Consider the following 24,247-nt stretch of genomic DNA (forward strand, 5'->3'; position numbering starts at 1 on the left):
GTTTTTCTCTAATACACATTGGCCACAATTAACGGCACCCTTTTATTCAATACTTTTTGAAACCTCCATTTGCCAGTTTAACAGGTCTAAATTTTCTCCTATAATGCCTGATGAGGTTAGAGAACACCTGACAAGAGATCAGAGACCTTCATCCAGAATCACTTCAGACCCTTAAAATTCCTAGCTCCATGTTGGTGCTTCTTCTCTTCAGTTCACCACACTCATTTTTTGTAGGGTTCAGGTCAGAGGACTGGAATGGCCTTAGCAGAAGCTTGGTTTTGTGCTCAGTGACCCATTTCTGTGTTGTTTTTGAGGTTTGTGTTTGGATTATTGTATGGTTGGAAGATCCAAACATGGTCCATTATAAGAGTCAGTCACTTAGTGATTTTTTTTTATCTGTTGGTATTTGATAGAATCCATGATGCCATGTGTCTAAACAAGATGTCCAGGACCTCCAGCAGAAATACAGGCCCACAACATCAAAAATACAGCAGAATATTTCATGTACACATGGGGTACTTTTTATCCCTGTATTCACCAAACCCATCTTGAGTGTTTGCTGCTAAAAAGCTCATTTTTTAGTTTCATCTGACCACAGAAGCCAGTCCCATTTGAAGTTCCAGTCGTGTCTGATAGCTGAATATACTGAAGTTTGTTTTTGGATAAGCTGGGAGAATTTTTCTTGAAACCCTCCCAAACAACATGTGGTGATGTAGGTGCTGTCTGACCTTTTTTTTTTTAAGTTTTTCTGACCCCGAGACTCAACTTTTTACTGCAATTCTCCAGCTGTGGTCCTTGGAGAGTCTTTAGCCACTCAAACTCTCGTTCTCACTGTGCATTAGGATGATATAGAGACACGTCCTCTTCCACACAGATTTATAACATTTTCTGTTGATTGGAAATTCTTAATTATTGCCCAGATGGTGGAAAAGGGAATTTTGCACTAGCTCTTTTCTTAAAGCCACTTCACTAATTTGTGAAGCCCAATTATCTTTTGCTGCACATCAGAAATATATTCTTTGGTTTTTCTCATTGTGATGGATGATTAAGGGAATTTGGGCTTTGTTTTCCCTCAAATTTATATTTCTGTGAAACAGGAAGCCTTGGATGGATAATTTCATGTTCATAATCACCCTGGAGTGCTCAAAATTGTGAATATGAATGGAAATATACTTCTGAGATATTTTACTCATAAGAATTTCTAGGGGTGCCAATAATTGTGTCCAATGTGTATTTGAGAAAAAAATTAATTTCATAATGATATTTCCCCCCATATTAAATTCTTATTATCCAATGGAAGGCTTGATTTTTGTGATTTTTTTTTAAATAAAAGATCAAAAGGATTAAGAATGCAGATTAATATTCACAGCCTTCTTTGATCATATTTACCAAGGGTGCCGATATTTTTGGTCATGACTATATATATAACTTTGGTCACCAGATTACGTCGCAGTTATGTAACAGTTATGTATTTTTGTTAGCTGGGATGTCAGAGAAAACACCTTTTGTGGCCCATGGTAAACGAAGTAAGCATTACATGACAAGTAAAGGTTAAACGACTGCAGAAATGTTATTTATTTTGAGGGTTTAAAGTGAAGTCTTGTTTATCATTACGTAGGACTATTCTTGGAAATGAGCGGGCAGCCGAAATCACAGAGAACAAAACAAAATGTTATCATTTCATATTAAGTAAACGAGTTAACAATTTAATAATGCAATTGAAAACAGGGTCATTAATATGACAACTAAAACAACAATAATGATAAAATTAATGCCGCAATTTCAGTATTCGAATCATAAGGATTTATTTTAAGCTGTCATCAATACGTCAGTTTAAATGCTTAAAATATGTAAGCATTTGTACGTTTAGATGTTGAAAATACATCAGTATTGTACGTTTTAGTGCCTGTAAAAACGTAAGTTAATGTACATTTTATTTAAATGTATTTTTGAATTTTTATATGTTATTTGATGTGTGGTGTTTTAAAAATGATTTTGAATGTTCTAGCACAATAATGGTGTATTTTTGGCTCTGTTTTAGGAGCTGGCCTATGTCACTGTTTTGAATTACTATTTAAGTCCGATGTAAAGTATTGCACATTTGCACATGATATATTGGGGGGTGTTGAACCCTTCCGGTATCAACTTGCTACCAGCTAAGCCTATTTATGTTTTAGAACTTTTGTCGAGTTGTTGATAAACGACGGTTACATGCTTGATTTGAGTAGAGAAATTTACTGCTTTTCATAGATAGGCTTTACATACGAATTATCATGGGATCACGATGTTATTTTCTATTCAACTGGATGTGTTGTCCTGTTGCTCAAAGACTCTTCTTACATAACTAGTGAGAGTTTACCAGAAACTAATGATGAATCTTTAAATATGCTTTTAGCAGAAACACCACCTGATTCAATTTAGCAGTTACACAAGTAATACACACTGGAGACATGAAACAAACATAAAACAAGCTGTACATTTTCAGATGACTGCGGTGAATTAACCGATTAGTACATGCAAAACAGAGAGAAGTTAGAAAAAGGAAAAAGAAGAGATAAGGGGAGAGGATAGAGAAAGCTTCAGCCCTAACTTTTAATACACAGTAGGCCTATACTATATTTTTATCTTTTTAGTTCTGGTCATGACATGGATTTTTAAAATGATTTTAATAGGTTTTATATTAGTTTTAATAAAGTACACTAAACTGAAACAAAAAAAAGTACATTTGAGAGAAATTTTGCATTGTTTTAATAACTATGGTAGGGTTTTGGAACCTCCTCTCTCACAGGAAATGTAATAGAACTCGGCCTGCAGTTGAAACTGAATCACTGCTTTAATAACCCACAAATTCTGCCCCATCACCTGCAAACTAAATGGTCCAGGTTGGGACAGGATGGAAATTAACTTTGTGGACAGGTCATTACCACACGCCTCCCCCTCCTTTCTCCCCCTTAATCCCAGATTGTCCAACTCCTCTTCCCTGCCTGTAATTACACAATATCCAACATCACCATGCAAGTTGCCAACAGATGCACCGCGTCTAAGACAAGCATTATGGACTTAGAGATGCTTCAGTAATTCGGTCAGCGCAAGGCGTGGAGATTATTCTATTGAGGAACATGTCCAGGTCTTAGGTCGAGCGGCAGAAATGTACAACAGGTGGTCGGTTTCAAGGTGGACACGGCATGAGAAGAGAGCATATGCTGTTAATAACCCTAATTAAATATTAGGTTTTAATATAAAATATAAGGAAACACCTCACTGTAATTATTAAAGATAAATACACGTATCGTAAGTGGTAACAGGTTTTGACTGGAATCCTTTTTTAACAAGGTTATTATTTTTAAATATATTTTATTCTAAATTTGTATTTACATTATTTTTTTTTAAATATATATTTTTTAATGTTTTTCAAACGATTATGATGACTTAATTCCACCAAATATAAAATGCTACACAACCCACCATCTCTGCACACAAAAGTGTTTGAAGGTGGTGTTAAAATGGCAGTTGTTCTGTGAAAGATGGGTGTTGTCTTTTAAGGAGGCCGGTGAATTTAGCTCTGACTGGTTTTTGGTCTTGTCTCTCAAGTCTTGTTCCAATCAGGGTTCGGCGAAGATTATGAAGCAGTTTTCCAGTAAAGGCGATTTGGACAGTAAACAGTTAGCCTGCTCACTCCGATAATCTCCCTCATTTACCGCACAGTTTGTTAGGCGGGGGTTCGGTGGGGGAGCGGTAAACTATGCCCTCATCTGACCATCAATGGTACTGCAAGACAATAGGCTGAATGTAAGGATATGAATAGCCTATACACACGGAGTCAAAACCAAAAATTGTTTAACGACACCAGATATATTTTTTTTATATATAGGCCTATGTATTTTTATTTTATTTGAGATATTTTGATTTGACTGTATATACATATAGAACTATTTGGCACCTGCTGCAAACAAAGTCGAATTAATTATTTTCAATAACTTTTAAACTTCTGGTTTATTTTACCAGATGCAAGCTTTTGAGACACAACGCGCCCCCTGGCCCTCGTTAAACGCTGGAATGTTTGGATATGCTCGTCATATCCGTCATATGCTCCTTCAGGAAGTTATGAATTGAACACATTACACACATACTTCATATCCTTGAGGCATCTGTCTGGTTCACATACTCTCTGCCGAAGATTATTCCCATAACTAATAATGAGAATGGAACTATCAGTGAAAGAGTTCTGCGCTTTGAAGCGAAGCTGAGTGTTGTCTGTCTGGTCAACGTCAAATTTGGCGAGATGCTGCTCTACGGGCTTCTGCTACTTTCTCTTTCCTTCTGGACGTCTCATTCAGTGTTTAAAATACCTTTAAAAATGTTTGCGGGGAAATTCAACGCGTCTGTGCAGCTGGACCTCAGAACTTTGAGAAAGAATCAAAGCGCAGTGGAGAGTGGACTTTCCCTGGCTTCGGATCCAGCTGGGATTGTCAACTTTCTGGACATGATCAATAATTTAAAAGGAGACTCTGGTAGGGGATATTATATGCAGATGGTTATTGGGACTCCGGGACAAACGGTATGTCATTTTTTTTTCTTCAACATTTTGATACCTCTTTTCGATCATTTTTCCTACATATAGTGACATGTTTTGTAACGGTACATTTATTCATTTTGTTACATTTATCCAGTAAATGTTACATCGGAAGTTTTAAATAGGCCTATTTAAACTAGATTCTGCATTATAAGGTGGCCTTCCAAGTATCTGGACATTTAAGCTGCACGAACAAATGAATGTTGTTGCATTAGATAAACATCAAATCAGCCATTATTTGTTACAAAGAGAGATGGCAGCAGCACGCACAAAGAAAAAAAAAAATTAAATAAAAAAATTGGTTTCACAACAAGACGTGTGCTACATTTTAGACAGACTGTTCTGTTTGTCAGACATTAGTGAAGAATGTCTATTGTTGTGATGAACTACAACTGGTTATACCTGTGAAATACCTGTGCGAATTTGAGAAGATATGACCACTATTTCCCTTCCTTTTGTCCAATAAGATTACTTTGGGACCAGTTAGAGTGAAATTAGAAGTTACTATAATTCTGAGAAAATGTGTTATATTTTATATAATGAAATGACATTTTGACATTCATAAGTGTGGCTTAAGCATTCACATTCATTTAGGGCCACTACATCTGTTTCAACACTTTTCAAATGGTTTGCTCTTTACGGTCTTGTTCAAAACTCAGCTGATTTCTGATCAGCTGTTAAACATCAGAGTAGATGGGTACTGTAGGCTAAGGCTGATCTCAAAGCAGCGTTTCAGCTTTTAAGAGCATATCAGTTCAAGAAGCATGTGATGTGAAACTCTCTCTGAGATGCCCTGGGCGCAGGATGGAGACCAAAGAGCCCTTGATCTTTGTGCTGAGAATATGTAAGAGCCAACTCACATGGGTTCACATGACAGCGGGCCCCTCAATGAGAGCAGCTGACTCAGATTAGGGCCTGAAGCAGACTCGTGTGTCCACTTGTATGTACAGACTTTATGGTCAGTTGGGATTGCTGTTATAAATGTATTTTCCTTATCAAAAACCCTGCAAAACTCCAAGTGTTTGATTAATTTTAGATGTATTTAAAAAAATAAAAAGTGTGCATGTAGATGGTAGAACAGTTGAGGTGAATCTCACAATCTGTTGATTGAACTGTACCGCACAGTCCCGTTTATTTTCACAAAATAGTTAAAAATGCAGTCTAACCTGGCTAACAAATTCTACCAAAAAATATTCAGCCTACACAGTTACTCCTCTTAATTGCTGGATAACAGCAGGGAAAGCACAATATTAGTGATACAACCGAGAAATCGTTGTTACATTCCTTATCTCTTCCTCTTTACTAGTTGTAACATGAAATAAACATGAATGAACATCAGAAGGTATGTTGAAAGAAACCGTTCAACTTTGTATGAGTTACACAAGGCACATTTGTCCATTCAAAACTATGAACAGTACAGAATTACATTTAAAATGGGCTTCTCATCTAATTCGAATAACTTCTGGTTTAAGCCTAGCCCACTTCCAGTTTTAGCTGAATACAAGTAAAAATAATTTTGAGGTTGATACAGATAACGGTGATTATGATTCATAATAGCTTGTACCAATAATTAATTCGTAAATATCATTAGGCCTACACTTTGCACAGCATGGTATTTTACAACCTGATCTAACCACCTTGTCTGCATGTTGGTTGCACTACATGATTTTAATTTGGCACACAACAGTTTTTCAAATATTAGCCTAATAATCAAAGCAGTGAAGCAGTTTTGTTAAAATATTTTTAAAGAACTAATATAAAAGATTATGCCATACTACTAGAATTTCATTCTTTTAATGAGGCTTTTTATTTCATCAAGTTGTCAAGTCAGTTGCATCACCTTGACTTTTCTCCAAAAAAAATAAATATATATATATATTTTTTTTTTTTTCAATTGTTGAACTCCCTAATGCTAAAAATGAAGGGTTCAACCAAAGCAAAGACCACTACCTAAATTCTGTTTAAAAATAGATGCATTAAAATTTCATTGTGAGGTAGAATCATTTTAAAACCATGCTATAACTGTGATTGCATTACTTTCTTTAGAAAATCAAGCTTGAATTTTAGTGATCATAATTCATCATGTGGCGTGTCTCTCTGGATATATTATAATGAAATCTGCAGTGTCATTGAACATCATGTTTATTCTCTCATCTCATCACAATTGAATGAGTAAGGTGAACTGTGAGAGGCCAGGATCTTCCCGCATCCTCTGCGAATATGTAATTAAGGGTACTCATGTTAATTGAGGCGCTCTTTCTAAACGAGCCACTAATTGCGGAATCTGTCGTATGTGCGGAGGCGTCGGACTGGAGTGGCTCACATCTGCTAATTGGTACAAACAGGTAGCAGATGCGTTCCCAGTGACAGAGCACCTGCCAATTAGCTAAGCCACCTCGATAGGGGTGATTAGAGCCCGCTTCACCAGCAGAGGAGCCATGGGAGCACAGTGAGGAGGAGTACATGGAGCGACAAGCACAGGAAAGGGGCCAGATTCTTGGAACCAAAGGGAGTATGTGTGTTCCAGGGCCCTGTTGCGGACAGACTTCATGTTTACAGGAAGTAGGCATGGCTGGATTTTTCATACCAGACAGGAAGTGGCAGGAAAGCGTCCTTAATGTATCCTCCAAACTTAGTAATGGCAAGGCTCTTACATTGCTTAAAAATAACTACAATAGCAATGATAATTTGCACTGTGATTTTTAATTAAATAACCACAAACACTTTCTGCCTTTCCCCACTGAAGACTGTGATTGTAGCCGTGTGGGAAACAGTGGTTGTACTTTGTGCTGTTTGTCTGAAAATGTGTACTTAATAATTGTCTTGAGTTAAAGCCGGCAAGGAATGAGAAATTATACAAAATAACTGGCAACGTATTTGGAAAGGTCTCAAGTTCAACACAATAAGATTATTCCTCTTGAATTTCTTTCACACCCTACAAAAACAAGGTCTTTATGCTTGGAATAAATACTATTTATTCTGTTTAAGCTTGGAATAACCATTCATTCTAAGCAGACATGTTATTAACCACTGCTTGTTCTAATCAGTTTACTTGTTAATGTGAATAACCATGACCTTAATTGTATTGAATGTAGCTTGTAGTGTATTTAAAAAAAAAAAAAAACATATTTGCCGATAATAAAATATTAATGAAATAAAAGGCCACTTAAATGTTTCTTAAGTACATTGTAAGTAAGTGTTGATTAACATAAAACCCATGTAAAGTACTTCATTATATTTAACTGTAGTGTGTGATTTGATTATTAAATTTAAAGTTAATGTAGGCTATTTTAAATGGCCTAACTTGAAACTGCCTCATTACAAATGTGTTTCAAATATATTCAAATACATGACATACAAGTTTCAATTAAGCTGACCTTAAAATATGTTTTAGTTTACCATAAATGATCATCAGTATACTTTTGGCAGTACACTTTATCCATATCAGAGACAATATAAGTAATTCTTTAAATAATGTAATAATTTGAGTAATAAGTTCAACTACAGTAATTGCATTTAATATAAATGTAAACTATCATGGAATTAAGGGTCCGAAAACATTACATTTAGTATATTAAGTACAACATTTCCATTAAAAGTATGCTAAAATATACTTCAAGGAAAGAGTTTGCCTTCTCCTGTATAAATAGCCGATCATTATCATTAGTGCAAACTTCCTGTATCCATAACTGCATTCGCTTTTACAACAGAGCACTAGGTACTGTATGGGATACAGTATGTGGAATGCATTGTGCTTGACCTTACACATCCTTGTAATGATGAACAAACGGATAATATAAACCATGATTTCCTTTTTGACTCATTATGATTATGAAGAGTTACATTTCTATAGATATTTCATGCAAATTAAGTAGAATTAAACATCTTTCTCACTTTTTCTCCTCCTGAAAAGAGATATAAAAATCTTTACTTAATAACAACTCAAGGTTTCCATAATATTTAATTCAAACACGGCATTAAAATGTGTTCTTGGATTTAAGAGTTTAAGTGATTTTAAATGAAGCTGTTAGGATCAGTGCAGTGGAACAGATCTGTGTGTATATTATGATGGCGTTAACGATGAGGAATGCCCATAATGGCCTCTTTGGCAACTGGGTGAGATGGCACAGCTCTGTTATCTCATTAGTTCCCCCTCGTTGAACCAGCGCTCCAACAACATTATTCCAACTGCCGTGACCGCCTCGCAAGCGCCTGGCAAACAGAAACATATGTGTGGAGAGGCTAAATTGGAGGGCTCTGTGCCAGCAGGGTTTGTTGGTATTTAGGTGGTTGACATTTACTGTAGGTATAAAAATATTATAAATAAACTACAGTAAAAGAATACCATATAGTGGTTTGCACATACTTTTGGGTGCTTTGAAAATTTCTGATTTTCAACTTGTATTTTAACCTAAGCTAAAATACATGGGTTTTGACATTTTATGCCTTTTTATTTAGATTGGCCAGTAGGTCGACAGTGGGGGGTGGGGGGGATTCTTTTTTTTCCGGATATATTGCACATATTTATTTATTTACTCTGTGACATTAGTTTCTTTCTGTCTTCATTCAAATTCAAAATCAAATTAATTGCAGGATATACTAATTAATCACATTAATCATAATTGATCACTGGTATCAATATTTGCGGAGTAAAAAAAAAAAAAAATTTGTAGTATTTAGTAATTTCATAGATATTGTTAATAATAGTTGTTCATAATAAAATATGTATGAACTTAATAAATGACCTAGATGATTTATTTTGCAAAATCATTTTAATAAATACATGAAAATTATAAAAAATTGTTGCTGCTCCAATTAAGAACATCTATGTTAATATTTCATAAACAGACTTTACATATAAACTGATGGTTAAGTTAATTGATTTCCTATGGATTCTGTCAACTCAAATCTGACTGGCTCTGACCTTTGGCAACTAGCATCATCTTCTCCAGACTGTAAATCAGTGGAAAATCAGGCCAAAAATCGTGTAGTGTATTCCAGCCTTGAGACTACAGATAAGTTGACATCCATTTAATAAGAAGCTTCATAATGAGGCTCGTTTCTGTGTTCATCCCCATGAATGAAATGTTTTATTTGTTTATTTGATTTCTGAATGTGTTACTTAGCTGAACGTGGACTAGTATAGATGCTACAGTGTCTCTGTACACATGTGACATAAACGTACTTACGTAGAGATAACTCCACCTACAGGATTTACATTGCTAATGTGTAAAATGTAAAAAAAAAATATATATATAATTTTGACAATTAGTACAGGAGCTAGACATTTCTGATTTTAAACCTCGAACATTTGCCCTTTTGACTTCCATTAAAATTACATAACTGTAAATGGTATTTATTTATTGTAGCTGAGGGATGTTGTATATTTTCTGTAGTAATCAACAGCATGTCACAGATGATCATAAGCTGTATTTAATGCAGAGTATTCCTCTGAAACTATTTCCAACTAATGCCTAAGAAATGACCCATCATTTAGGGTGTTTTCACATATAGTTTGTTTTAAAGAAACCAAACCCATTTCACTTAAAGTGAGCCAGAAAGGGAACCCGGTTCTTTTCTTGGTCCTCTTCAGCACAGAAATGATTTCAGACCATTTCTTGTTCACACCTTCAGAGGCGGTCTGAGTACGGTTCACTTTTGGGTGATTTTAAGGGGGTCTGAGATTACTTGTTTGTTCAGATATACGAGCTGAACCGCTCCGAGAGCGTTTGCAGGGCTCAAACGATAAATAATTAAAATTCTGTTTTCATTTATGTAATCTATGGCTAACTGTGCGTTAAATTATTTAATGCATTTTTCGCTAAGTATTCTTGTCATGACAACCACCCAATGCTTCCAATGGGAGATCTAGAATTTTGCCTGCTTTAAATCAGACACAGAGAAGAAGTAGTGCGGTAACATCACATATACTGTATTTGAATGATTGAATTATTGATTTTAATTAATTATCGAGTGATTGATAGAGAGAGAGATGAAAGTTGTGTGTGTGAATTGCGTCTATGCGTCTCATTCTTCAAAAGCGAAGCTGTGAATTCCGTTACTTCAAAACATCAGTTTTACCCCCTAGCTGCTGAGAAATATAATGTAGCAATTCAGTATCAAAGCTACTATATTAATAAAACTTGCCCGGCAGCATTTACAGTTTACAAGTGTCCAAGCTGAATTAACTTTATACATAATATTCCCTTTTAATTTTAACTTTGACTGAAATGCATTGTTAAAGCTCTGCAAAGATCTTGACAGATGACATGATCAGGGATTGCCAGCTCTTCCTCACCCCCTTCCCTGTCTACTTCATCTTCCAAATTTTCCAGTAGGTCAGACTCCAGCATTTCACTGCTGCACAGAAAGCTGGAGTCTGGGTTCTTGTGAAGTTGTGGTGTGAACAAGAAAGGGTGTGAGATCACTTAAGTGCTGAAGAGGACCAAGAAAAGAACCGGATTCTCTTTTGAGTCCACTATATTTTGATAGGCCACTTTTGAACACCAAAAGGACTGAGGTCACTTGTGGCTGGTTCGCTTTCTGGTTCACTTAGTGAACTGGGTTTGGCTCCATTAAAACAAACTATATGTGGAAAAAACCCTAGTCCTATTGTTTTCTGTCTTTGCAGTTGAACATCCTGGTTGACACTGGAAGCAGCAACTTTGCTGTAGCTGCAGCAGAACATCCCTACATCACACACTTCTACAACAGAGCACTGTAAGGTCACATCCCTACATCACACACTACTATAACACAGCACTGTGAGATCAAATACCTAATTTACACACGCTACTATAACAGAGTGCTGTAAGATCACATCCCTACAATACACACACTACTATAACAGAACACTGTAAGATCACATCCCTTCATCACACACTACTATAACAGAGAACTGTAAGATCACATCCCTTCATCACACACTACTATAACAGAGAGCTGTAAGATCACATCCCTACATCACACACTACTATAACAGAGCACTGTAAGATCACATCCCTACATCACACACTACTATAACAGAGCGCTGTAAGATCACATCCCTACATCACACACTACTATAACAGAGCACTGTAAGATCACATCCCTGCACCACACACTACTATAACAGAGCACTGTAAGATCACATCCCTACATCACACACTACTATAACAGAGCACTGTAAGATCACATCCCTGCATCACACACTACTATAACAGAGAACTGTAAGATCACATCCCTGCATCACACACTACTATAACAGAGCGCTGTAAGATCACATCCCTTCATCACACACTACTATAACAGAGAACTGTAAGATCACATCCCTGCACCACACACTACTATAACAGAGCGCTGTAAGATCACATCCCTACACGACACACTACTATAACAGAGCACTGTAAGATCACATCCCTGCACCACACACTACTATAACAGAGCGCTGTAAGATCACATCCCTTCATCACACACTACTATAACAGAGCGCTGTAAGATCACATCCCTGCATCACACACTACTATAACAGAGCGCTGTAAGATCACATCCCTGCATCACACACTACTATAACACTATAACAGAGCGCTGTAAGATCACATCCCTTCATCACACACACACTACTATAACAGAGAGCTGTAAGATCACATCCCTGCATCACACACTACTATAACAGAGCGCTGTAAGATCAAGATCACACACACTCCCATGCACCACACACACACACTACTATAACAGAGTGCTGTAAGATCACATCACACACTACACGACACACTACTATAACAGAGCACTGTAAGATCACATCCACCAAACACAAACATAAAAGAAAGATCAAAGAAAACACACATACATTAAAAACACAAACACCAAAAGAGCACAAAGCACTGTAAGAGCACATCCCTGCATCACGCACTACTATAAAGTTTTTGGTGTATTTTCTGCATCACGCACTACTATAAAAGAGCACTGTAATTTCACATCCCTACATCACGCACTTCTTTAACAAAGCACTGTAAGAGCACATCCCTGCATCACACACTACTATAACAGAGCGCTGTAAGATCACATCCCTACATTACATCTTAAGTTACATCATACCTTACTGTTACAGAGCATTGTAAGATAAAATCATTAGATCCCAACACTAAAACAAAGCATTGTAAGATCACATCCTTACATAACATTCTACTACAAAAGAGCACTCTAAAATCAAAACATACATCACATTCTTTTATAACAGATCATCCAGAAAAAAAAATTACTTTCATTATATTCTAGTTTTTTTATGTGTGTCAGTGAGTGATGTTTGTAAGTTCAGCAGTGCATTAGTGATGAATCAATGTCATGATGATTTGCTCAGTTCCAGTACATATCAGAGCTCCGGCAGGGGAGTTGCAGTAAAATACACACAGGGAGAATGGGAGGGGGAACTGGGAACTGACCGCATCACCATTCCTCAAGGGCCCAGTGGTACAATCACTATCAACATAGCCGCAATCCTCAAATCAGAAGGCTTCTTTCTGCCTGGAATCAACTGGCAGGGAATTCTTGGACTTGCATATCCTCTACTAGCTCGGGTAAGTGACATGTTACGTAGGTGTGTTATTGAGAAAAGGTGTGTTATTTTAGAGATGGGTGCTGCTGTTTGATTTAGCTCAGCCATAGCTGTCACATGCTTAATTTTGGTGTCACAAAGGTGTGGCTTAGATCCTCAAACAGCAGTGCTATTATCTTCAAATGTCAATGTATATTTGCTATTACTAAGAGCCATGTTTCAGAAAGTAGTGGATAATGTACTATGTACCATGGTAAATGATTAGTGCAATGGTACATTTCTAATATATTACTGTACGATAGTATCCATTTTTTTTTCTTTCTTTTCTTTTAGGGACTTTTATGTGAGCATATTTTTCCCTCACTATCTGTTCCTTGTCTTGTCTTTTATTTGTCTTATCATTTTTGTCAATTAATATATAATAAACACTCAATACAACTGTTAATTTGTGCTATGTTTACGCATTAGTATTATAATATTCAAATATACATATTTAAAAATTGGTTTCAATTTCCTTAAGATGAATTTTATATTTTTCTCCCCTCAGCCTGACCCATCAGTGGAGCCCTTCTTCAACTCTGTTGTGGGACAGACTGGCATTCCAGATGTGTTTTCTCTCCAGATGTGTGGAGCAGGAGTCTCTGCCAGCACTACAGCTGACCCGGCAGGTGGCAGCCTGGTGTGTACCAAACCAGAAGTAGTCTTGCACCAACCTACAAAAATATACAATCCGAATTTGTTAAAAATTAATCCAACTAACTGCTATAGTGGGTACACCAATCTCATCATGTAAACATGAAAACTATTATATATGTATTATATACAGGTCCTCTAACATATATAGGTAATACTTTTCATGGCAGATGCTTGAAAAAGTTATAAAATTTTGTTTATAATCAGTTGTCAAACTTAGTGCCAAAAAATAAGTATTTGTATTAATATTAATTCAGTCAAAAACATTTTATTTGAAAAGTCAATTTAAATTATTATATCTAAAAAAAAATGTTAACATGTCTTTGTTCAGTTTAAAAAAAAATCTTGTTATTAGAAACAGATTATTATTATAGAGGGTTCCACTATATTAGACTGAATAAATCATGTATTCAAACAATGGTGCAACAGACTCTGTGAACAATTTTACAGAGAACAGAGACACATTAGTGAATTTATTATTATTATTTTTTTTTATCAATAACTGTTTTTTCCTGGAATATAATATACATATATAATATACACACACAAACACACAGTGATGGATAGATTACTTACATATTGAAGTCAGTTACTGATTCCAAATTACATTACAAAAATTGTAGTTAGTAACATTATCCATGCCATTATACATTTTAGGTAACAATCAGACTACTTTTAATTATTTGACCTATCTCGTTATCACATTGTTTAAATAATATAATCTTGTACCATATTGATATAAAAATACAAAGAGAAAGAAAATATATTCCATTATTGACAACATGAAGTGGATTAAACATTACATTATGTAAACATTGTTTCTTATTTGGGGTTCAAGAGTTTAATGAAAAGCTAACAAGTAATTAAATAATAAAAAAGAAAATTAAAACAAATCACTTTAAAATAGCATCAATCAAAACTAAAACACTTATTAGAAACATGAAAGATGTTTTATTTGTTTACCTGCATGTCAAATGTGATGCTTAATTATTAAAATATTTATTTTAAAATATGAGGGGTACTTCAAGTAAATATATTAGGGGAAAGAGGTTCAGATGACAAAAAAGTTTAAGAATGCCTGCATTACATGTAAATAAGGAATTTGTGCATTTTAATGTGTTTGAAAGACAAAAGCCTTCTACACACACACACACACACACACACACACACACACACACACACACACACACACACACACACACACACACACACACACACACAGTAATTGTAGGATCTATTTCAGTCCTTAAATCGTATTTAAAAACAAAAAACTAGTTAGAAGACAAGGTATATGAATGGCTATTGTCTATAATTTGAAGCAAAGTGGCTAGACCCAAAGTCTACAAAATCTGAGATTCTGATCAAAATTGGCCCCTGGTGAAAGATTTGAGATGGGAGTCTCATGTTATTAGCAGGTAAACTGGAGTTTAACCATATGAGTTGCCGCCGTAGGTAATGTTCAGGCTTCCAGCTTTCATAAATCAGATCAGTTTAACACCTCAAGGACAGATGAGATTGGGTTTCTCAGCACTACTCAAGAAACATAATAGCTCAGCGCGTCTCTGCGTCTCACACCTCCGCTGCCTCCTATAGGATGTCGTGTCTCGTTAGTGAGAAGCTAATTAAGCTAAAGAGAGCCCCCTGCTGCTGGCACATTCTGTTAGCAATATGGGAGCGCTGGAAGAAGAGGCGGCCACGTGTCCCACAGAGAGGAGCAGATGGGAAGAATGGTGGGGAGGGGTGTGTCCTGTGTCCACCGCTGAACAATGTCCAAAGCCTTTTGGAAATATTTGATTAGCCTCTTAATTGGATGCTATCTGCATAAGTCAGAAGCTCCAGAAAGTACATTTTATTTTTATTTATTATTATTTTTATTTATTTTAGCTTGATCTGATATTCTTAGACATAAGCTGAAGAAAAATAGGTAGATGAACCATCGTATTGTAAGTTTAAAAAAAAAATCAGATTGATTAATTGATTAAATTAATAATAAAAATATATATTTTTAATTTTCACATTTTTTATAAAAAGAATTATGACTTTTATTTTCGATTAGGATGACAGCAATAAAATGGATAAATAAACACTAAATACTCCTAATAAAAGTAGAAAACACTGTTTATCTAGATGAATCAATTAATCAGTCAATCAGTTTCATAAGAGTGCGAAATAGATATTTTTTAAAGCAAGATAATACTGACAAAAACACTGGTCAATTTTGAGATTTTGGTACATTATGCTTCCAAAACATGTCATCTTTCAGACTAGTAGAAATTTGTAAATATACCTAAATATCAAAAATGAAAAAAAAATGAGAAAAATGAAAAAAAAAAATGAGAAAAAAGAAAAAAAACTTTAATGTCAACAAATGAAAACAAAAATGTATCCAATGTTAAAATTTCTGTTCTCAAAATGTATGCAAATGTGCATATTTTTAACAATACCTAATTTGCATATTCCAACATAACAAAACTTGTAATATAAAACAACTGTATTAATGTACTGTGACTAATTGACAGGAAACTATTAGTTAAATTGTTAACCTGTATTGTCTTGCCTTAATTTAAATTCATTGCTAATAGCTTGGAAGATATTTAATATATGCAAAGGAAAGATATGCCTCAGATCACATGCTCTGATGTCTTTGTGTTGTGTTTCAGATCATGGGAGGAGTTGAGCCCACCTTGTACCGGGGTTCAGTTTGGTACACACCAGTCCTGGAAGAATGGTACTATCAAGTGGAAGTTTTGAAGCTTGAAGTTGGAACCCAAAATTTAAACCTAGACTGCAAAGAGGTACATGACACAGCGCAGCTCAAAAAATATGCGCTTTTGCATTTATTATGAATAATGCCTATTCAACCAGAAAATCTAGTCCATCCTTTTAGATAGTGATGGAGTTAAAAACACTATGATTATTTGACCTTGTGAGGACAGTAAAGAGTCGTGACTGGAACTGCTCCAAGAGTGAGCTGAAATTGTACCTTTAAAGGCTGTCAGTGGAGTAATTCCAGCATTCAATAAGATATATGGCAGAGAATATCACTACTAAGAATGAGTGATCTTGTTTATGAAATCCTGAGAGGAGCAGAGCAGGTATTGCTTTTTGTCTGATGGAGACCTTGACTGATCTTTCTTTCCCTTTGGTCGTTTCGTTCAGTACAACTCAGATAAAGCCATTGTGGATAGTGGGACGACTTTACTGCGACTTCCTGGAAATGTGTTTAGTGCTGTGGTGGAGGCCATTATGCAGACATCACTGGTATGATTACCTTCCATTTTGGAACGACTTGCTTCACACAGGCAATCTTGTGCATGTTTAAGGGCCTCAGTCTTCAAAATGACTCCTTAGTTACAATTGATTGTGTGTAACCCTGTTTTCTCCTGCTCTGCCAGATTGAGGATTTCTCTGCGGGATTTTTTGAGGGCACCAAGCTTGCATGTTGGATGAGAGGCGAATCACCATGGAGGCTTTTTCCAAAGATCTCAATCTACCTCAGAGCAACGAACACCAGCCAGTCCTTTCGCATCACCATTCTTCCACAGGTTAGGACTAAAGCCCAAAGTATACTTCGGGTTTTATGCATACGCAAGTCCGCATATAGTGCATTTTGTCACCAGAATAATATGCACATCCTGTACGTGTACTGCCTGATTTTTGTAACCTTACTTTGTAAACACAGGTCACACGTGCATTAAATTTGTTTTGCAATAATCAGATGTTCCACAAGTTGGAAACACTATTGTTATTTCATGTTGGCCGGCCGCAAACAACTTGACCGCCCCCCCCCCCCAAACACGTCATTCTACGTGGGTTTTACGCGGGATTCACAAGTCAAGTCACCTTTATTTACATAGTGCTTTTAACAATACAGATTTTGTCAAAGCAACTGTACAGCATTAATTAGGAAAATAGTGTGTCAATAATGCAAAATTACAATAGTAAACACTCATTTTTCAGTTAAAGGCAGATCATCATTGAATTTAGTGATGTCATCATCCAGCTCAGTTCATTTTAAATAGTATCTGTGCAATCAAGTCAACGATATCGCTGGAAATGAAGTGTCCCCAACTAAGCAAGCCAGAGGCGACAGCAGCAAGGAACAAAAACTCCATTGGTGACAGAATGGAGAAAAAACATTGGGAGAAACCAGGCTCAGTCGGGGGGGGGGGGGGGTCACTTCTCCTCTGATAAGACGAAACCAGCAGTTCAATTCCAGGCTGCAGCAAAGTACCATTGTGCAGAGGACTCAACAGGTTCCTGTGATCTTGTCCCGGTGGTCGTTTGAGACAAGGTCTTTACAGGGGATCTGTCTCTGGGGCTCTAGTTGTCCTGGTCTCCGCTGTCTTTCAGGCTGTACAGGTCCTCTCTAGGTGCTGATCCCACTACCGTGCCATGGGAAGAATTGCTACTGGGTCGCAAGAACGTTCTGGAAAAATGTGTATAGATATGACACTCTGTTATTTATTTATCTGTTATTGCGTGTTAATGATTGTTCTTATTATTCAGTATTTTCATTGTATGCGATTGATATGGAGTAGAAATTTGAAGATTTCATGTTAAATAAGTACATTTCTCTGTTGTCATACAGTATTAGGGGGTTAAACGTGTTAAACGAGACCCTTTACTGTTCGGCACACAAGTGAGTGGCTTAATTTATTATGTATATGATTAAATAAGTGTTAATGTCCTGTTATTTATTTATCTGTTATTGCGTGTTAATGATTGTTCTTATTATTCAGTATTTTCATTGTATGCGATTGATATGGAGTAGAAATTTGAAGATTTCATGTTAAATAAGTACATTTCTCTGATCTGTCACATACAGTATTAGGGGGTTAAACGGATCGCGGTTGTTCTGTGATACATACGGACGAGACCCTATACTGTTCGGCACACACGTGATTGGCAGATTAATTTGCCAATTTACACGTTCAAGCAATCTGTGACTCATAAAAAAAAAAAAAAAAAACAATATAATGCGTTGAACCAATATAATACTAGCTATATAATAACATAATATAATAACACATATATATATATATATATATATATATATATTAGGAAATATCCAAACCCCCAACATACTCCCATGCTAAACCCACCCCCTACCACCCACCTGCGTTCAGTCGGTCCGCGAGGAAATTTTCCAAACGTAACCGGTCCGTGGTGTATAAAAGGTTGGAGACACCTGCTGTAGACCACTCACAACAGACTAGGCCATCTGACCAGTCAGAGCAGAGCAGGCTCACGGAAACGAGGGGTTTAGAGAGACTGAAAATTAGGTGATGTTAAATACATATTTTGCAAAAACAAAAGCATTTTTTGACCTTGCGTGCATGTAATCCTATTGTAGGAGACTCCCAAAACAATACTAGGAACCGTAAAAATGGCATAAAAGGGGCACTTTAACAACAACAGATGTCTGAAAGGCTACGCATAGGTATATGCATACAAAATGAAGTATATTTTGTGCTTAAATGCCCCTAGTTTAGTTTGGTAGTAGTTTATTATTAACAAAAAATAAAAGAGTTTTGTTAATTGAAGTTACTAAAATTAAAATTGAAATTTCAGTTGGTTGCCATGGTAATATTTCTAATTTTCATTTAGTTGATGTAGTAAATTAAACCAAACTAAAACTAGAACTGAAATAAAAATAAACCTAAATTAAACTTCGGTTCGGTTTTGGCATATTTGTCATTCATTGTCTCCTTTGGGATTTAAGAAACTGTAGCTCTCTTTTGAAGAGTTTATACATTTTCACTATATTGAACTCTATTGTACATAGGCTCTAAATTAATAATATATTTTGTGGTTTTTGATGTGATGTTATACAATTTCTTAAAATGATGAGAAACCAGGATTGTAAGTACTTGCTCTTTCCTTGACACCAAATTTTGTTTCCACAGCTATATGTCCAGCCAATCACAGATATTGATGGCACATTGGATTGTTTCCGATTCGGAATCTCCCCTTCAGCAAACGCCCTGGTCATTGGAGCCACTGTGATGGAGGGCTTCTATGTCATCTTTGACCGTGCTCAAAAGAGGGTGGGGTTTGCCGTTAGCACTTGTGCAGGTAAGTGGGTTCAAGGGTGTGTAGATTAATATTTAAAATTCTAATTTTTAAATTGTTTCTGATAGAAATGGTTACCACTGTACAACAGTGTATACGTCAAGTTGTACCATGGTCTGTCTGAATACTTGATTCTGATTGGCTGGCAGGTATGCATTAAAACAGTTTAATGCACAGGTAGTTTCAATTAATTTTAATCACCGTTCCATATATTAATGCACTGCTTTAATTGATGCTCATAAACACACACACACACACACACACAAACTTTTCAAGGCGTCCCTGCAACTTTTATTAATAAAATGGCCAAGACACTAGATCGCTACATTATATTCCTCAGCAACAAGGTGTAAAATGGCTTTTTTTTTTTTTTTGACACAGCTTTAAATTGTTTAACACAGCAAACGCAGGTAACACACACACAGAACTGTCATCTCTCTCTCTCTCTGTCAATCAAGAATTAATTCAAAGACTATAATTCATTCAAATAAATGTGATCTTACCGCACTAATTCATCTCTGAGTCTGATTTGAAGCGGACAGAATGCTAGTGCAAACGAGCCTTAACTGACAAAAATAATCCGTAATTTTTACCCTTACCTTCAAATATTGTGCTACAAACATTATTAACAGGTCTTACTTGTCAATGCTGGCAAATGTATGTATGTATATACAGTACAGGTCAAAAGTTTGGAAACATTACTATTTTTAATGTTTTTGAAAGAAGTTTCTTCTGCTCATCAAGCCTGCATTTATTTGATCAAAAATACAGAAAAAAAAAATGTAATATTGTGATATATTATCACAATTTAAAATAATTGTTTTTAAATTTATTATACTTTAAATTATCATTTATTTCTGTGATGCAAAACTGAATTTTTAGGATCATTATCACATGATCCTTTAGAAATCATTCTAATATGATGATTCATTATCAAAGTTGGAAACAGTTCTGCTGCTTAATATTTTTTCAGAACATGTGATACTTTTTTAGGATACTTTGATTAATAAAAAGTAAAAAAAAAAAAAAAAAAAAAAAAAAGAAGCTATGTTTTTAAAATATAAATATTTTGTAATAACAATATACACTACTGGTCAGTAATTTGGGGTCAGTAATTTTTTTTCTTTTTTTTTTTAAATAAAATCAATACTCTTATTCAGCAAGGATGTGTTAAATTGATAAAAAAGTGATAGTAAAGAAAATATATTATTAGAATATATTTTATTAGAATTTTTTTTTATTTTGAATAAATGCAGTTCTTTTTAACCTTTTATTCATCAAATATATTAGTAATAAATAATTTTTTTTAAAGTATATTCAAATAGAAAACTATTATTTTAAGTTGTAATAATATTTCACAATATTACAGTTTTTTCTGTACTTTTGATCAAATAAATGCAGGCTTGATGAGCAGAAGAGACTTCTTTCAAAAACATTAAAAATAGTAATTTTCCAAACTTTTGACCTGTACTGTATATATATATATGTATATATTTATATATATATATATATATATATATATATATATATATATATATTTTTTTTTTTTTTACCTAAGATAACCTAACCCTTACATACTGTGACCAACAAACACATCTACATTCAAGCATTTCAATGGAACCGCTCTATTTGCAGCAGATTAAGTTCACAAATAACTGACAGTCATGACCTAAATATGATTTTCATTTACAATTATCAACTAAAATTTGGTGAATGAATGAACGGGTTTATTACAAAGAATTGTTCTTGCGTCTCAGAGGGAGTGGTGATTTCTTCCTTTCAAAATAACGAGGGACAACATATTTTCTATGAAATATAGTGGCGTAAAAACTTTGATACTATGCTTTGGAATGTAATAAAGTTTACCAAAATATAAACACTCTTAAGAAAGTAGAGGTACTTGAAAAAAGTGCTTAAATATAGTAAAAATAATAATAATAATAATAATACTTTGATTCTGTCCACCATTGCTTAATTTGGCCCTCAGGTCATTTAAGTTTGAGTGGTCTAGGTTCTAAGTACATACCTCTTCTGTCTTTCCAACAGAAAGCGGTGGTGTGCCATTTGCAGAGATCGCCGGGCCGTTCCTAGCTGAAGGTGTAGCGTCAGACTGCATGAGTGGCGTGCCTCTCAGGGAACCGGTGATGTGGGTGATCGCGTACGCTCTGATGGGCATATGTGCCTTGGTTCTGATCGTACTCCTCATCTTGCTCATGCTGCCTTGCCAACGGAACAGAGACGGCGAGATTACAGACGAATCCTCATTGGTGCGGCATCGCATCAAGTGACGTCAGGAGTCAACTGAAGATGAGGTGGCACCAACTCAGCAAAACTGGGCTGAAGGAAATCAGAGCAGGTAACGCACTGAGCTCCGGGTGAGATTACATACATTCCTGTTTGTCTGGGTGAAGGTGCTGGGATTTGGACATTTGTTGACACTTGTTGATTGAACTTTTCAAGGAAGAGGATAAAACTACTGAAGGATGAAGGAATCATGATTATACATGTGATTCTTATTAAAAAAAAAAAAGAAGAAAAAAAGAAATCAAATAAAAGTGCCAAAATATGAGTATCAATATAGCATTGGAGTAAATGGTGATGTTGATGCTCCAGTGTTTCTCCAAAGTATGCTGCTCTTTTTATTCTTAGTCTTCAATATAGTTGAGTTAATAAAACTACTGGAAATCAGCAATGGTCTCTAAATGAGGTTCATGGTCCAATGAAGTATGTTTATTTACTGTTATTATCTAGAGCTTAAGGTTTCCTTTTAGATGTCCCTTTTAGCAGTGCATTGAAAGGAATAATTCAGCCCAAAAATGAAATTTGTCATCAAATTTCCATGTTATTCCAAACTTGTAAATTGAAAATGTTTAACAAAGCGTGATGCTGCTCTTGCTTATAGAGTACAATGAAAGCAATGGGAAGGGATGCTGTTGAGGTCAAATATAAAAAAATATGCTATTGTATGGCTTCAGAAAACTTGTAATATAGCACAGACGCCTTATGGACTATGTTTATGATCTTCTTCATAAAGCAGTTTTCTGCTGTGACCTGTATTTAGGAACTTTCACTGAAAATCAATAATGCACAATAAAATAATAAACCTAGTTTCACATTTCACTGGGCAAAGACGGCAGGAGAGTTCCTTGTACAGACTTCCTGGTTCCTATCATTTAAAGTTCACTCCCAATGTCTGTATGCCACACTTGAGTGAATCCATTGGGTTTCATTCACTACACATGCGTACGAGCAAATCTGTGCATTAAATCTGCATACAAACAAATCATGATTCACCAAAAAATGTGAGGTTTCTCTGAAAAACAATGCAGGCATATATATACAGTTGGCTAATGAGAGGTCTGTAAGCTGGGTCTATATAATCTTTTTTATTTTGTTTAAACTGGTTTTGAAAAGAGAGGCATATGTTAATGAAAAGAAAAAGGCCCTTATATAGAGATGGTTTGGGCGTGGTTTATGCAAATGACTAACTGTATGTATGCAGCTGCTCATCTTGAATACTCCAAATCCACAAACATTAGAAAAAAAGATAAGAACAAATTTGTGTGCATATGCATGTGTTGTAAATTGAGTGGAAAGTTTTCATGAAGTTCAAATGTGCATACAAATACGAATAAGCTAAGGAATTATTAGTGAATGGGACCCATTGTTTGGTAGCCTTTTTAAATGTACTTGTGTGATTGGTACAATAATGTCATTCATTAGATCAGATCATAATCATTTCAAAAGTCACTCTTCTCTGTTTTTAAGGGTGTGCCTCCTTGTGTAATATCTTTCTTTTATTAAAAATTACATTTAGCACTAGATGAGATTTGACCCCTCAGAACAGACTGAAGATTTTTCTTGAATTTCTAATTTCTCTAATGTGGGTTTTTAAAGAAGACTGGAAAAAGAGTGAGGAGAGAATCTTTAGCCAAAACTCCTGCACATTTGCAGTTTGTATTTGTATTGCCGGGTATGCATCTTTGACTTATTTTTATGCTTTTATGTTTGTGTAATTGATTTTGGATTGATCTTTTATTTCTTAATTCTCTCATTTACATGTGTAGCCCTACCTGGTGAATAAACTGTCGAACTTGATTTGTTCTGGATTCGGGATTCAATTATTTCTAGTAGATTCGAAGGCTTTTCACACTTAAAAAAATTCAAAATATTAAATATTTCTAAACCCCACATTAATGCAACCCTGGGTTATATTGTTTAATGTTTCACACTGTTCATACCTGGGGTTAACATTTAATCCTGGGTAGCCTTATAAAAATTTTTACGTTTTACACTATAGGCCATTGGCAATGGGCAATTCCAAAACATCGCTGATGGGCGTGAAAATTTCTGTGGGTGATTTACTAACAATG

The 24,247-nt window shown here is 35.4% G+C and overlaps 1 protein-coding gene across 2 annotated transcripts; it reads left to right on the top strand.

Moving 5' to 3' along the window:
* The first annotated feature begins 4,073 nt into the window (after positions 1-4,073).
* bace2 (beta-secretase 2) lies at positions 4,074-23,972 on the top strand. 2 transcript variants are annotated; one of them, XM_042739096.1, is made up of 9 exons: positions 4,074-4,558; positions 11,205-11,293; positions 12,912-13,128; positions 13,654-13,785; positions 16,460-16,594; positions 16,959-17,060; positions 17,195-17,344; positions 19,709-19,877; positions 21,921-23,972. In XM_042739096.1, the coding sequence occupies exons 1-9, from the start codon at positions 4,283-4,285 to the stop codon at positions 22,160-22,162; spliced, it is 1,512 nt and encodes a 503-aa protein (XP_042595030.1). In that variant the 5' UTR covers positions 4,074-4,282; the 3' UTR covers positions 22,163-23,972. The 2 variants fall into 2 exon arrangements, with proteins under 2 accessions (XP_042595030.1, XP_042595031.1); XM_042739097.1 differs by lacking the exon at positions 4,074-4,558 and adding an exon at positions 6,672-7,135.
* Positions 23,973-24,247: the final 275 nt, after the last annotated feature.

Source organism: Cyprinus carpio, chromosome B15 (assembly GCF_018340385.1).
Source record: "Cyprinus carpio isolate SPL01 chromosome B15, ASM1834038v1, whole genome shotgun sequence".
Lineage (NCBI taxonomy): Eukaryota > Metazoa > Chordata > Actinopteri > Cypriniformes > Cyprinidae > Cyprinus > Cyprinus carpio.